Genomic DNA, 12,692 nt, shown 5'->3' with positions numbered 1-12,692 from the left:
AAGGTACCAGTTTGTTTACCCACTCACCCACTAAGGGCATTTTGGTGGCTTCCAAGTTTTGGTGATTGTGAACAAAGCTGCTACAAATGTCCATGTTTTGGTGTGGACTTAAGTTTTCAGCTCCTCTGGGTAACTACCAAGGCGCACAGCTGCTGGATTATGTTTAGTTCTCTGAGAGAGTCTCCAACCATCTTCCAAAGCGGCTGCCCCGTTCATGTTCCTGCCGGTGATGGATGAGAGCTCCTGTTGCTCAGATCCTCGCCAGCGCCCGGTGTTGCCGTGTTTTCAATCCTGGTCACTCGAGCAGGTGTGTAGTAGCGTCTCCTCTCCAAGCTGATGCATGGTGCTGAGCGCGTCCTTTCACGCACCTGTGTCCTCTTTGGTGTCCATCCAGACCTTCTGCCCGGTTTGTAACTGTGCTGCTGGTTTTCCTACCGCTGAGCTTCAAGAGTTCTTTGCACAGTGCATACAGATACTTCATCAGACGTGTATTTGGCAAATATTTCCCACCAGCCTGTGGCTTGTCTTTTCCTTGTCTCAGCAGTATGTTTTGCAGAGCAGAAGTTTTTAATTTTAATCAAGTCCGACTTATCAGTTTTTTTTTCTATGGATCATGCTTTTGGTGTTCTATCTAAAAAGTCATTGGGACTTCCCTGGCAGTCCAGTGGTTAAGACTCCACACTTCCACTGCAGGGAGCGCGGGTTCGATCCCTGGTCGGGGAACTAAGATCCCACGCGCCTCATGGCGAGGCCAAAAAAACCCGGCATCATCAAACTCAAGGTCACCAGATTTTCTCCCACGTTTTCTTTAAGAAGTTTTATAGTTTTCTATTTTATATTTAGGTCTATAATCCATTTCGAATTCATTATTGTGAAAAGTGTAAGGTCTGTATCTAGATTATTTTGTTGAAAATTCTCCTTTCTCCACTGACTTGCCTTTGCTCCTCTTTGTGTGGGGCTACTTCTGGGCTCTCTACTTGTCCAGCCTGCTGCCAGCACCACTGTCCTGACCACCACTGCACAGCTTTATGGTCAGGCTTGAAGCCAGGCAGCGTCAGTCCTCTGCCTCTGTTTTTCAGTATTGTGAATACATTATATTTCTACACATTACAAATATGCAAAATATGTTTATATTGTACATGTATTGATTTATTTACACATTTACACATGCATATGTGTATATATACGTAAACATCCCAATGTCACCAACAGATAATGGATCAAGGAACTGTGGCGTGTCCACACGGTGGACCACCCCGTGGCAATGGACCAGGATGACCGCTGACAGACACGGCAACGTGGGTGTCACAAAACCATCATGCCGAGTGGGAGGGGCCAGACAGAAGGGCGCACGCTGGGTGAGACTGTACGACAGGCAAGAAGGGCCTGTGGGGACGGATCGGTGGTGGCCTGTGGCCAGCAGTGCAGACTGACCGCGGCCCTCAGAGGAAACTCAGCGTGTACCTCCACCTAGTTGTGGCACATAGATGAGCCATACGTTTTAATTACGTGCATGCTATATTAAATGACACAACAATAAAGTTGGCCTAGGAAGAAAAATCTACTCCCTTAAAGTGACAGAACTTGTTAGATCCACAATGACACACAAGATGAAACTGAAAGCTTAGGGGAAACGAACCAATTTCCTAGATTTTTAACAATGTAAATATTAATTTAAAAAAAATAAGCGTAACCTTTGAGAAGTATTTTACATATACAAAACCTTTCCCTGAGAGCATCAAAAGCTCTGACATAATAAAAATCAGCAGCCCCAGCGGCCTCCCGAGACCGGGGGTGGGGGACCTCATCACAGCCCAGGCAGATGTGCTGACGTGGGGGGCAGGCTGTGGGCCCCTCTGGGGTCCACGGGGGTGAGAGTGGACTCAGCAGAAATGAACCCACACGCGTATGTGACTGTCCCTGGAAGAGGCCGCAGAGCCTCAGACGGGTGAGTGTGGGGCTCCAGGCTCCACCAGCAGCCGTACGGGGGAGGAGAGCAGCTCCTCTGTGCCCCTGCAGTGGGCCGAGAGGGCCAGAGACGGTGGCTACGATGTCCTGTGTCCCCAGAGCACAGAACTTCAGGGCAGAGCAGTGCCGAGGGCCCTCGAATTCCCACCCACCTGCCTTCCCCCGGCCCCGCCTTCAATGAAATCACACAGGGGACCCCAGGGAGAGGACCCAGGTGTCCCTCTTGGTGGCACCTTCTGGCTCACTGTGCCAACCTCTCTTGGGCAGAAACAGCTCAGGAGAAAGGCCAGTGCAGGAAGAAGAGGTGGGGAAGCACCCACCCGGGTCCACAGCTGCTGTCCCGGACGAGGCCAACAAGCCCCCTCGACGTTGGGGGTCTGAACCCCTGGGCACAGGGCAGGGCCCGGGGCAGCAAGTCTTTGTGACTCGCCTGGCAGGCGTCTGGTGAGTGAGACCCAACCCCTGCCTCGGGCGGCGTCCGGGACGCGGCGCGTGGGCCCACTCTTGCTGGGGGGGGGGCGCCGCTCTGCCTCGTGACTAGTCTTGCCCTGTGACGTCATAACTGCTCATCTCTAGCCCAACTTCACAGCCACATGGGGACACCTCTTCAGTGTGACCAAGCTCTACTTTTTGGTTCTCCCTGCCTGGCTGTGCCCAGCAGATGCTGCAAACCCTCCATAACCACGTGCTGGCAAACAAATGCACAGGAAAGGCCAAGTTCCAGCTGGAAACCCCCTTGAGGCAGACGTGGGGCTCCGTCTCCAGGTCCACAGGCCCAGCGTCCCCCTCAGAGACCCACCCAGAGGGGCCCAAAGAGCAGCCCAGCTCCCTCCTCTGCTCTGGGCTCCGTGACCCCCTGCTGCCAGGCCTGCGGTGTGATCACACGGGGCTGGGCAGGGTTGGGCAGCCCGGGCGGGAGGCCTGCGCCTTACAGGGGAGGGTGACACACACCTCCTGGTGTCCTGGACCCAGGCGTCTACACCACAGTCCAGGCGGAGGGTGAGACCCCTGGGTGAAGGTGTACGAGCCCAGCCCACCACCCAAAGCTGACCAACGGTCTCCTGCCACCTCTGTCCCTTCCTGGCCTCCTCTAGCGGTCCCACCAGAGCAGGTGGAGCCTGGGCCCCAGATCAGAACAGCAACGGGGGCTTCATGGCACCAGAGAGGGAGAGGTGAGTCCGTCCAGCGTAGAAAATGCACAGAAACGAGTTCTGAAACCAGCTAGTTTTCCCCACGCACCTCTGAGACTGGCCCCAGAATCCATGGGATTCAGGCAAAGGACACAAACCTACCAGCTAGTCTATTTCTGGAGATAATGCTGGAAAGACAGTCTACCCACTTCCTGCCCTGCAGGATGAGATGGACCACCGGACTCCTAAAGCCAGTTTAAAACTTTCAAAAAGTCTTCTAATCAACAGAGTGTAGAAGAATGGTGCTAGCTGATGGGAACCACCCCTGGCCTCACAAAGAGCCCAGACACTCAAATTCACGGTCACTATGATATTGTGATTTATAGCAAGAAATACGTATTTGGTCTTCATCTGTTTCTGGCCAGAGCTCCTAAAACCCCTGGTATTGCCCAAGCGCTGATGGCTACAAAGGTATCTTTTGTTATGTTAACGAGGTGACTTTTGGACCCCACCACGGATGGGAGCTGGTTGCAAGGGGGCCTAGCAGACAACTGGAGGGCTGGAACTCTCCGTCCTACCCCCAGACCCCTGGGGAGGGGTAAAGATTAAGTCAATCGTCAGTGGCCAGTGATTTAATCAATCACGCCATGTGAGGAGGGCCTCCCTACACACCAGCAGCACGGGGGTTCAGAGCCTCCAGGCTGGTGACCGCGTGGACGCTCTGCATCCCATCCCCACACCTTGCCCTATGCGTCTCTCCCATCTAGCTGTTCCTCCATCTTTCTATGATAAACCTTTGATAATAAATAAGTAAAATGCTTCTCTGAGTTCTGTGAGCCGCCCTAGCAAATTAACTGCACCCAAGGAGGAGGCGGTGGGAACCTATGGTTTACAGCCCGGCAGGTGATGACCGCTCTTGCGACTGGAGTCTAAGTGGGGAGGGGATGCAGTCTGGCCGGACCGGGACCGTGGGGCCTGGCGCTGCCTGGGACGGTGTCAGAACTGAGTTGACCTGCGGCACACTCAGGTGGGGCCTGGGGTGCTGAGGGTGGGATGTGTGGGGAAGCCGCCCCGTCGGAACTGACCTGAACCCCTTTAAACCCCTCCCTGGAGCCGCCACAGCACCTTCCGGTTTCTCGCGCGCAAATGCAGCGTGAGCAGCAGGTCCCACGGCAGCCGTGCTGTTGATCCCAGGGATGGGGACGGGCAGAAGAGGGGCTGAAAGTGCCACACAGCACCCAGGGACCCCACCAGCCGCGTGGAGCGAGGCTGGGCCGGGCCGGTACCTCTTGGTGTTGTAGGCCGTGTCCCGCGGTGTCTCTTCCAGCAGCGTCACGTAGCCCAGCACGCAGGTGAGGATGAAGAGCACGCTCAGGGTGTGGGCCCGCCTGCAACGCAAACAGCCCGCGTCGGTGCACGGAAAGCACGCGTGGGACCGCGGCGCGACGGGCCGCCAGAGGAGCGAGCTCGGCCCTCGACCTCCAGCTCAAAATCCCCAGAGTGCCAGCTACGGCTGCGTGACTCCCAGACGGTCCTGTGCCGGCGCGGCGGCCCGTTCGGGCAGGGAGAGCGGACAGCGCATTGGCTCGAGGCGTCCCGGGCAGGCGGCTCTGGTTCAGAGGGACCAGGCAGCCGGTTAAGTGGGCTCCGGGCACCGAGCAAGATCGCCCCGAGACCAACCTCGTGATTCATGAAGTGCCCATGGCTGAGAGATTTGCCGGGACGACAGCGGAGCACTGGCGGCAGAGAGAGGCCCCAGGGTCGGAGCGAGAAGGGCGCGGGCCGGCCACGGCCGCCTGCCCATAAGACCGGGCAGAGGGGACGGCTGCCCGGTGGGGGTGAGACGTGGGCTCCCCGCTTCCGCCTGCCCACCCTGGCTGGGCCTCCAGAGCTCCGATGTGGGAAAGGGGCGGCGCTTGGCAGGCAGCGGGCGGCCTCTCCTGGAACCAGCACCAGACCGCACGCCGCCCAGTCACATACCCGCCCGGGCCCCTCTGCCTGAACAACTACCTGCAGGGAGGGCAGAGGCCCAGCTTCCGTGTCCGTGGACGGACGATGCAGCCCTGCTTTTCTAAACGAGGGCACCTCCAGCCTTGAAGGGCACCGTGAAGACGACTGAACAAACATGCGAAAAGCATCGAGCCCAGTACTGGCCTCCCGTCAGAACTCCGTGAAACACGCAGTGAAGAAACGAAAAAGCCAGCCACCAGCCGGGAGAAAACACTGATGACACATACACCCGACAAAGGCCTTTGTACCCAGAACACATAAAGAGCTCTTACAACTCAACGATAAAGACGATCTCCCGAAATACGAACAAAAGATTGAACACACACTTCAAAGAAAAAGACCAACAAATGGCCAATACCACACGAAAAGATGTGCAGCATCCCTGGTCGCCGTGGGAGCAGACATGCAGCACGGCAGTCAGCAGCGCCCGCCCCTGGGACGGGACCCCCTGGGACGGGACCCCAGACGGCACAAGTGCCTTTGAGGAAGGGTCCTCACGAGGACGCGGAGCCACCAACAGTCACACGTTCCAGGTGGGGCTGCAAAAGGGTGCAGCCGCTTCGAAAACGCTTCCCAGTTTCTTACAAAGTTACACAGAGTCGACCACCCAAGCCAGCCTTTCCTTCCAAGTGTTTACTTGTGAAAAATGAAAGCATATGTCCATTCAAAGACTTGTATGTCGACGTTAACCCCATGCGGACAGCCAGGCATGAAAGCAACCCGCTGTCTGTTTCCACCGACAAGACTCACAGGAGGTGGCGATAGAGCATGGATGGCAGATTGGCGGGGGAGGTGCTGGGGCAGCAGCTTCCAGGATGAGGGAAGGTCCTGCATCCCTACCCCAGTGGTGGGCACCATGTGCAAGGCGCTGGAGTGTGGATATGGACCCTCAAGTGGGTGTGTGTCATGGAAAGCAATCGTACCTTGATTCAAGTAATTTTCTAAAAAGCAGGAGTGGGGCTGCATGAGATTAGGCTGGCGCTAGAGACCTGGACCATAGCTAGAGCCCATCCCGACATCCGGCAGACCAGCCCTCTTCTCCATCCTGATTATTCTTGCATATTTACTCTCCCATCTTAACTGTGACATCAGTCTGACAGCTGCCACAAATAATTCTAGTAGGATTCTAATTGGAACTGCACTGAATTTATAAATTAGCCCGGGAAGAACCGATGAGTCACAACGAGATGAGAGTTCCCCACCCACAAGACACGGAATATCTCTCCATCTATTCAGGTGTCACGCCCTTCACGTAAGTTTTATTTTCTTTGTGAAAACAAAAACAAAAAGTCATGTTCAGATAAGTTAGCTCCAAGTAAAGAAAGCAGAGAGCACACTCTTTTGCCATATTTCACAATACTGGCATTTAAAACTATTAGAAGTGAACAAAACTCCTATTTTAACTATTTTCATACAATTCAATATTAGTATATTCACATTTGAGTCCTAGGCCATGAGGGAACTTCAGGAAAATCTCAGCCTTTCCGCTGAACTCTGTAGAGTAAACATTTCAGTGCCCGAGAGATCTGTGGAATAATTACAGCACACAGACTACATTATAAGGTCCTACTTTAGACCTTCACTCCTAAGGTTCTCCGGATGTGGTGACCCAGAAACTGATCCTCTGCCGGACATTAGCCAACACCTACACACAGAGGGACCCAGCTGCCTCTCCTGGGTCTAGGACATGGCCCAACCTTCCCACCCCGGAGGGGACATCAGATTTTAGCAGGGAGAACAAGAGTCACTGAGAACCCACCAGGGACCGAGGGCATCTGGATTACGAGGGTGACAACGATAAGGCATGGGCCTGTCACCTTGGCCCCTGAGGCTGGTCAGAGCTGTAAATGGCAGTGTCAGGGTCATGCAGCTTGGTGATGAGGGTCTGGGGTCTGAGCCCTGCTCAGGATGCCTCTAGCCCACCTGTATCACCTCATAAACCCTCGCCGTGAGGTGATGAGACCCAGGGCCAGTGGGCCTGAGTGACCCAGACACTAAGCGGCGCAGAGCAGCTACCAGGTGCCAACAAACCCCAATCCTGTCTCCCTGAGCTGTCGTTCCAACACAGCAAGACACACAGAGGTCTGGGTATGGGGACAATGGAACGGGGTGGGGTGGGGTGCAGAATTAGGGAGGGCCTCACGCAGGACACCTGGGGCCAGCAACGCGAGAGCAAAGGGCTGAGGGGCCACCGTGGCTGGAGGAGGGGGTCCTGCCCTGGGAGGCCCGGACTCACGTCGGCGGGGCAAGAGCCGCTGCAGAGCAGAGAGCAGATGGGGCTGCCTCGCGACCCTCCAGGGCGGGCAGGAGATGCTGGGAGTGGCTGGTCTGGATCTGCCCAGAAGGTACAGCTGACACTCTGGACGGGACGTGGAGCCCAAGCCGGCTGAACGTGACTGAGCAGAACCGCTCAGGGCCGGCTGGGTTCAGCTCCAGGCCTGTGTAGACGTGCCTGCTGGGCCGTGGGCGGAGCCACGGGACAGCACCCTCGGCAGGCAGGCCGGCAGGCAGGCAGGCAGGCAGGTTCAGTCCCCTGAGCTCCAGAATGCCCACTGCCTGCCCCAGGGTCACGGTCATGCCTACCCTGGTGAGCATTTTCAGAGGAAAAAAGCAAAAAACAGGAATAAAGTCAGAAATCAAGATGTTAGAATTGGTCCCAAAGGTCCCTGCTTTTCAGCCGCTGCAGCACAGACTCCTCACCAGGCTTCTTTTCAGCTCAAACACCAAGTCTGAGCTCAGATTTCTCCTCAGAAACCATGGAGGCCAGAGGAAGTGGGACAAAATTTGTAAAGCAGTGAAAGAAAAGAAACGTTAAACCAGGATCCCATGTCCAGCAAAAACATCCTTGAGGAACGAAGGTGAACTAAACATGCGTGGATGGAGGACGAAGTAAAGGATCCGGTGCCGGCAGACCTGCTCTAAAAGAATCACTCACTCCAGGAAGGTCTCTAGACAGAAGGGAAGTAAGACTAGAAGGAAACTAGGTGGGCAGGAAGGAAGACGGAGCTGCTGAGATGGGAAGGCTGGGCAGGTCAGGTACTGTCCTCATGAACACTGTGTGACGGGGGCCACCAGAGCCCAAGGGGAGAGGCCAGACGTACTGAGATGGACTTGATGTGGCAAAGCGAGGATGCTGGGGCTGGAAAAGCTCTGCATGTTCGCTGTGGCCACAGAGACGTGATAAAAACGACAGGTCGGTGGCGCAGGACAGCAGGGGAAGACTCTGTGTCCCTCTCGGATGCCAGAGCTGGGCAACGACCTCTTGCTCCTAGTTCCCAGTGCCCAGGAAGACAAATGCACCGTTTGGTTGAGTGACTAATAGATGACGTGGGGGATCCAGGCACAGGGAGAGATCGGCCGTAAATCCTGTGACTCCAGCCACTGGGCCAGGGTGAGGGCATGAAGACAGCAGGCTCCCTGCCAAGGCTAGCAGAAAATACCCAGTTGTCGGCCCCTGTCTAGAGATGACCATACTCACATGCCGAGCGGGCAGGGAGGCAGACTGCCAGACCAATCAGAGACGGTGCGAAGATGTGGCTGTGAGACTGAGTGCACAGCGGCGGCTCGGCCAGGGAACGTCAGGACCAGAAGGCCTGTCCCAGGCCTGCGAGAGGCACCTGGGGCCACCGAACCTCCTGGCCTGCTGACCAGCAGGACCAAAAAGGCACCAGCTGGCAAGTCATGCTGCCCTGATGTGGGCGAAGCTGGCAAACCCCAACCCACACTGACTGAGGAACATGGGGTGTCTAAGATCTGCCCCGCAGATTCTCACAGCTACTGTGAGACGGTTGCTGATGGCAGAGCCCGCGCTCACCAAACACTCAATGTTGTAAGATGTGAGCATGCAGTGAGCATTTCCAAAATGTTACAACCATCCATCTTGTCCCTGACTCGAAGCGTGGTGACCCAACGGCGATTCACCTATCTTCCACCTATAGGTGGCTATGTCCAGAAGCACCCGTCGGGGCACTAGGTCTCCAAGAGCGTCCAGAACAATTTTCAGAAAAATCGAGCCGCCGCATCTTTGCACTGTGTCTGCCGTCCTGAACGTTTCCACCAGGTGTTCACCAATGAAGACAACCACGACTGGCAGAAGAGGTGGTGTCTGTGCCACCGCAGACCCCAGCGGTCCTCTTGCCCCTTCCCCGAGGTCCAGTTTGGGGCAGCCCAGCCTTGGGCTCCACGGCTGACTCCTAATTCCATACTCTGTGGCTGACAAGTAATAACAAAGAAACTCACAATCCTCATACATGGCCCCCAAGAAGCCCAAGCTCCTTTGGAAACGAAAACTGTAAAAACAAGGTTTTGAACATGCAAGAGTTCTTCCAAGTAATTTTGGAACATATAGGCGTTTCCACAAATACATACTTTTTAGTCTTTATGTTAATTTTTTGGTAACATCCATTAATAAAATTCCCTAAAACTCAAAATAAAGAGTTTTTAAAATCCCAGCACAGCAAGTCAATGATGAGAGACTCAGAAGAAGGTAAGTGGCTGGGCCCTGCAAGTAAAAATAAGTCATTCTCGCCAGGTGAGCATCTGGTTACCTGCCTTGAGGAAACGTGAAGCTTCTTCCCCTGCACAGGTGAGGGCAGAGGCCCGGGACGCAGCAACAACCACACACGCCAGCACCCCACACACCTGCGGTGCGGAGGCTGCAGACACCCGCCCAGGAGGCCCAGGAGGCCCAGGAGGCCGGTACCGGGAACTGGCAGCCCCGCGGCGCGCCCTCCTTGGAGCCTTCCTGGCTCCATCAGGCCTCCCCACAAGTGAGCGCAGCTACAGCAGGCCTTTCTGTGTCCCCATGGGCAGGGACCCGCGGGCCGCTGCTCTGTGCTTCTAAAGAAACCCGCACGTGCCCTCGTAACCCTCTGGTTTCTGTGAGCACTGCTCAGCACCCCCTCGGCCAACATGCTGAGCCTTCTGAGGCTCCAGTCTTGTGCCAGAACCTAAGTTTCTTGTTTAGTTCTCTGTTGTATCCCCTAGAACAGCAACTGGCACCCCCAAAGTATGCACTGAACGAACGGGAAAGGAAAGCAAGCTTGGGCACCACTCCAGAACCTCTGTCTCCCTCCTGTGGTAACCAGCTGGGCTTTCGGAGGACGGTGCCCTCTGTCCTGAAGTCTGAAGGGGTCCTGTCCCCCGAGCAGGAGACACCTGGTCCACTCACAGAATGTCTCTAGCTGTGGGGCCACACCCCCGCCGAGGAGGGCACCCCACCCCTCTCCCCCTGGCTCCAGGCCACTGGAGCACAGTATCTTCCCAGAGCAAGGCTGGGTGGCCACCCCCAGCAGCAGCTGCCCACACCCACAGGAAAGATCCCGACCTCGTTAGATGCAGGGATGCCTCCCCCACCACATCCGCTTCCCTGTCTCTCCCGAGTCAGATACAAGCAAGACGCCAGTGGCCCCACGTGCACCTCCCAAGGTTTCCAGCTGTGCCGTACCTCGCCGACTGTCCAGTGGCTCCGTCAGGCTCTCCTCCTTTCCTGCTCGCATTTTCTCTGCGGTCCCAGGCTCCCTATCTGAGGAGCTGCTTCCACATGGCATCCTTGCTGCCTACATGTCTGTCTCTCCCATGAGCTCTCTTCGCACCAAAGCCACAAATGTCCCCAGGGCCTACCACGGGATACAACTTTAGGTGGCCGTGAACTGAGTAGCATAGAACGGCCACAGCCCTCCTCCCAAGAAGCACACTTTCTAGCGTATGGGGTTTGTGGCCCTAAGAAGCAAGGAAAGAGATGCACAGACTGGCGAAGGGTAGCCCAAGGTCACTGAGCCATCAGGTGCACGAGCCACACCTGGGACCTGTTGGTCCAAGACTGCTTTCCTGGACCCTCAAACGCAGAAGTGCCCAACTCGGCCTAAAGCAACATCATGAACTCTTCCAACTCTGCTCCTGGCGGCCCCTCCCTCCCTGACCCCCGCGAAGGGAGACTAGAGGACAGCCTGACCCCGAGGCTTGGCCGGGACCGAGCGGCACAGGGGTCAAAGGGCTGACCTGGCGAGGAGCCACTAAAGAGAGGAAGAGCCTTTCTCTACACTAGTTCGCTCAGCCCCTGGCACGGAGTAAGGTGTCGATATTACCGCCACGTGCCGGGGGAGGAGACGATCATTTCACACGGAATCAGCACCGTCAGCGAAAGGGATCACGACGGAGGGCAGCGGGGGACTGTGGACAGGGAGGGCAAGAAAAGCCTTTCTGAGGTGACTTCGGAGCCAGTCCTCCCAGGATAGGGGGCAGGGGTCAGAGATGAGGGGCTGGACCACCAGGGAGTCCGGGTCGGGGCTGCAGCGGCAAGGGGCCGGTCCCGGGGTCCTGCGGGCACCCCCAACCCGCACGACGTGGCCACGCCCCTCGCGACCCCAGCCGGCACTGAAGCGAACCACCGTCCCTCACCAGAAGAAGGTGTTGGTGCCGTCGTCGTAGACTTCTGACTCGGTGCTGCGGCGGCCAGCGGCCGGCCCGCTCGCTCGGCCCGTAGCCGCGCCGTCCAGCGGCTCCTCCAGCGAGGCCTTGCCCACGGGCACAGGGGACCCCGGCCGCGGCCCCTCGGCGCCCTTGCGCTCACCCCTCCGCATGACGCCCCGACCCCAGCAGCTCTGCCCCTCGCCTTGACCCCACGCACCAGAGTCACCGCGAGACCGCGCGAAGAGCGCCGGGCAGGGGTCGCGGCGCTCGCTCCGCAGGGTCTCCGGAGAGCAGAGGCGGGGGGCGGCAAGAAAAGGGCGGGCGGTGCATTGTGGGACTTGTAGTCCGGGCGCCTGGGCGCGAGGCATGCTGGGATTCGTAGTCCCCAATGTCGTGCGTTAGAAGCAGTGCTTGCTGGGAGGGATGCCGCCTGGTTGCTAGGTAACCAGCGCGGCAAAGTTGCGGGAAGCGCGAGGTTTCCCTATACTGCTGGGGCGCCCGGGCTGCCCCAGACCCTCCTCCCCCGCGGCCTGCCCCCCCGGCGCGCCACCAGCACTCCCCCGTTTCCCAATACCCTGAGCCCAGGCGTGTTCTCCCCAGTCTCCATTGGGAGCTCCAGACTCTAGCCTGTAGAGTCCTCTTCAGGGCCAGAGAGTAGTTCTTAAGAAAGTAGTAGACATGCTGATCTTGGTTGACTCAAATTATTAATGTAGACAGAGCCCCCAGCAAAAACATTTAGCTCTGACCCATTTGAAAAAGTCCGGCAGGACTTGCCTGGTGGCACAGTGGTTAAGAATCCGCCTGCCAATGCAGGGGACCCGGGTTCAAGCCCTGGTCTGGGAAGATCCCACATGCCGCAGAGCAACTAAGCCCATGTGCCACAACTACTGAGGCTGCGCTCTAGAGCCCGCGAGCTACAACTACTGAAGCCCGCGAGCCCAGAGCTTGTGCTCCGCAGCGAGAAGCCACCACAAGGAGAATCCTGCTCACCGCAATGAAGACACCGCAATGAAGACACTTGCCGCTACTAGAGAAAGCCTGCGCGCAGCAACGAAGAACCAACGCAGCCAAAAAAAAAAAAAGTCCGGCAGCTGCTCAAAGGGTGAAGCATAGTTACCATGTGACCCAGCAATTCGTATATACTCAAGAAATGAAAACATATGTCCATGCAGA

The 12,692-nt window shown here is 56.7% G+C and overlaps 1 protein-coding gene across 2 annotated transcripts in view; it reads right to left on the bottom strand.

Moving 5' to 3' along the window:
* PTDSS2 (phosphatidylserine synthase 2) overlaps nt 1-11,844 on the bottom strand; it is a 29,547-nt gene extending 17,703 nt beyond the window's left edge. Inside the window, exons 1-2 of one of the 2 annotated variants that reach the window (XM_082626624.1) lie at nt 11,508-11,844; nt 4,385-4,486 (exon numbers count right to left, since the gene is read on the bottom strand). In XM_082626624.1, coding sequence (XP_082482750.1) covers nt 4,385-4,486; nt 11,508-11,689 — 284 coding nt within the window. In that variant the 5' untranslated portion in view covers nt 11,690-11,844. The remainder of the gene's footprint in view (nt 1-4,384; nt 4,487-11,507) is intronic. The other variant, XM_082626625.1, reaches the window with a different exon arrangement.
* Nucleotides 11,845-12,692: the final 848 nt, after the last annotated feature.

Source organism: Mesoplodon mirus (assembly GCF_964341445.2).
Source record: "Mesoplodon mirus genome assembly, chromosome: 7".
NCBI classification, from domain to species: Eukaryota; Metazoa; Chordata; class Mammalia; order Artiodactyla; family Ziphiidae; genus Mesoplodon; species Mesoplodon mirus.
The sequence above is the reverse complement of the archived record's forward strand: the minus strand, read 5'-3'. Positions and strand labels throughout refer to the sequence as shown.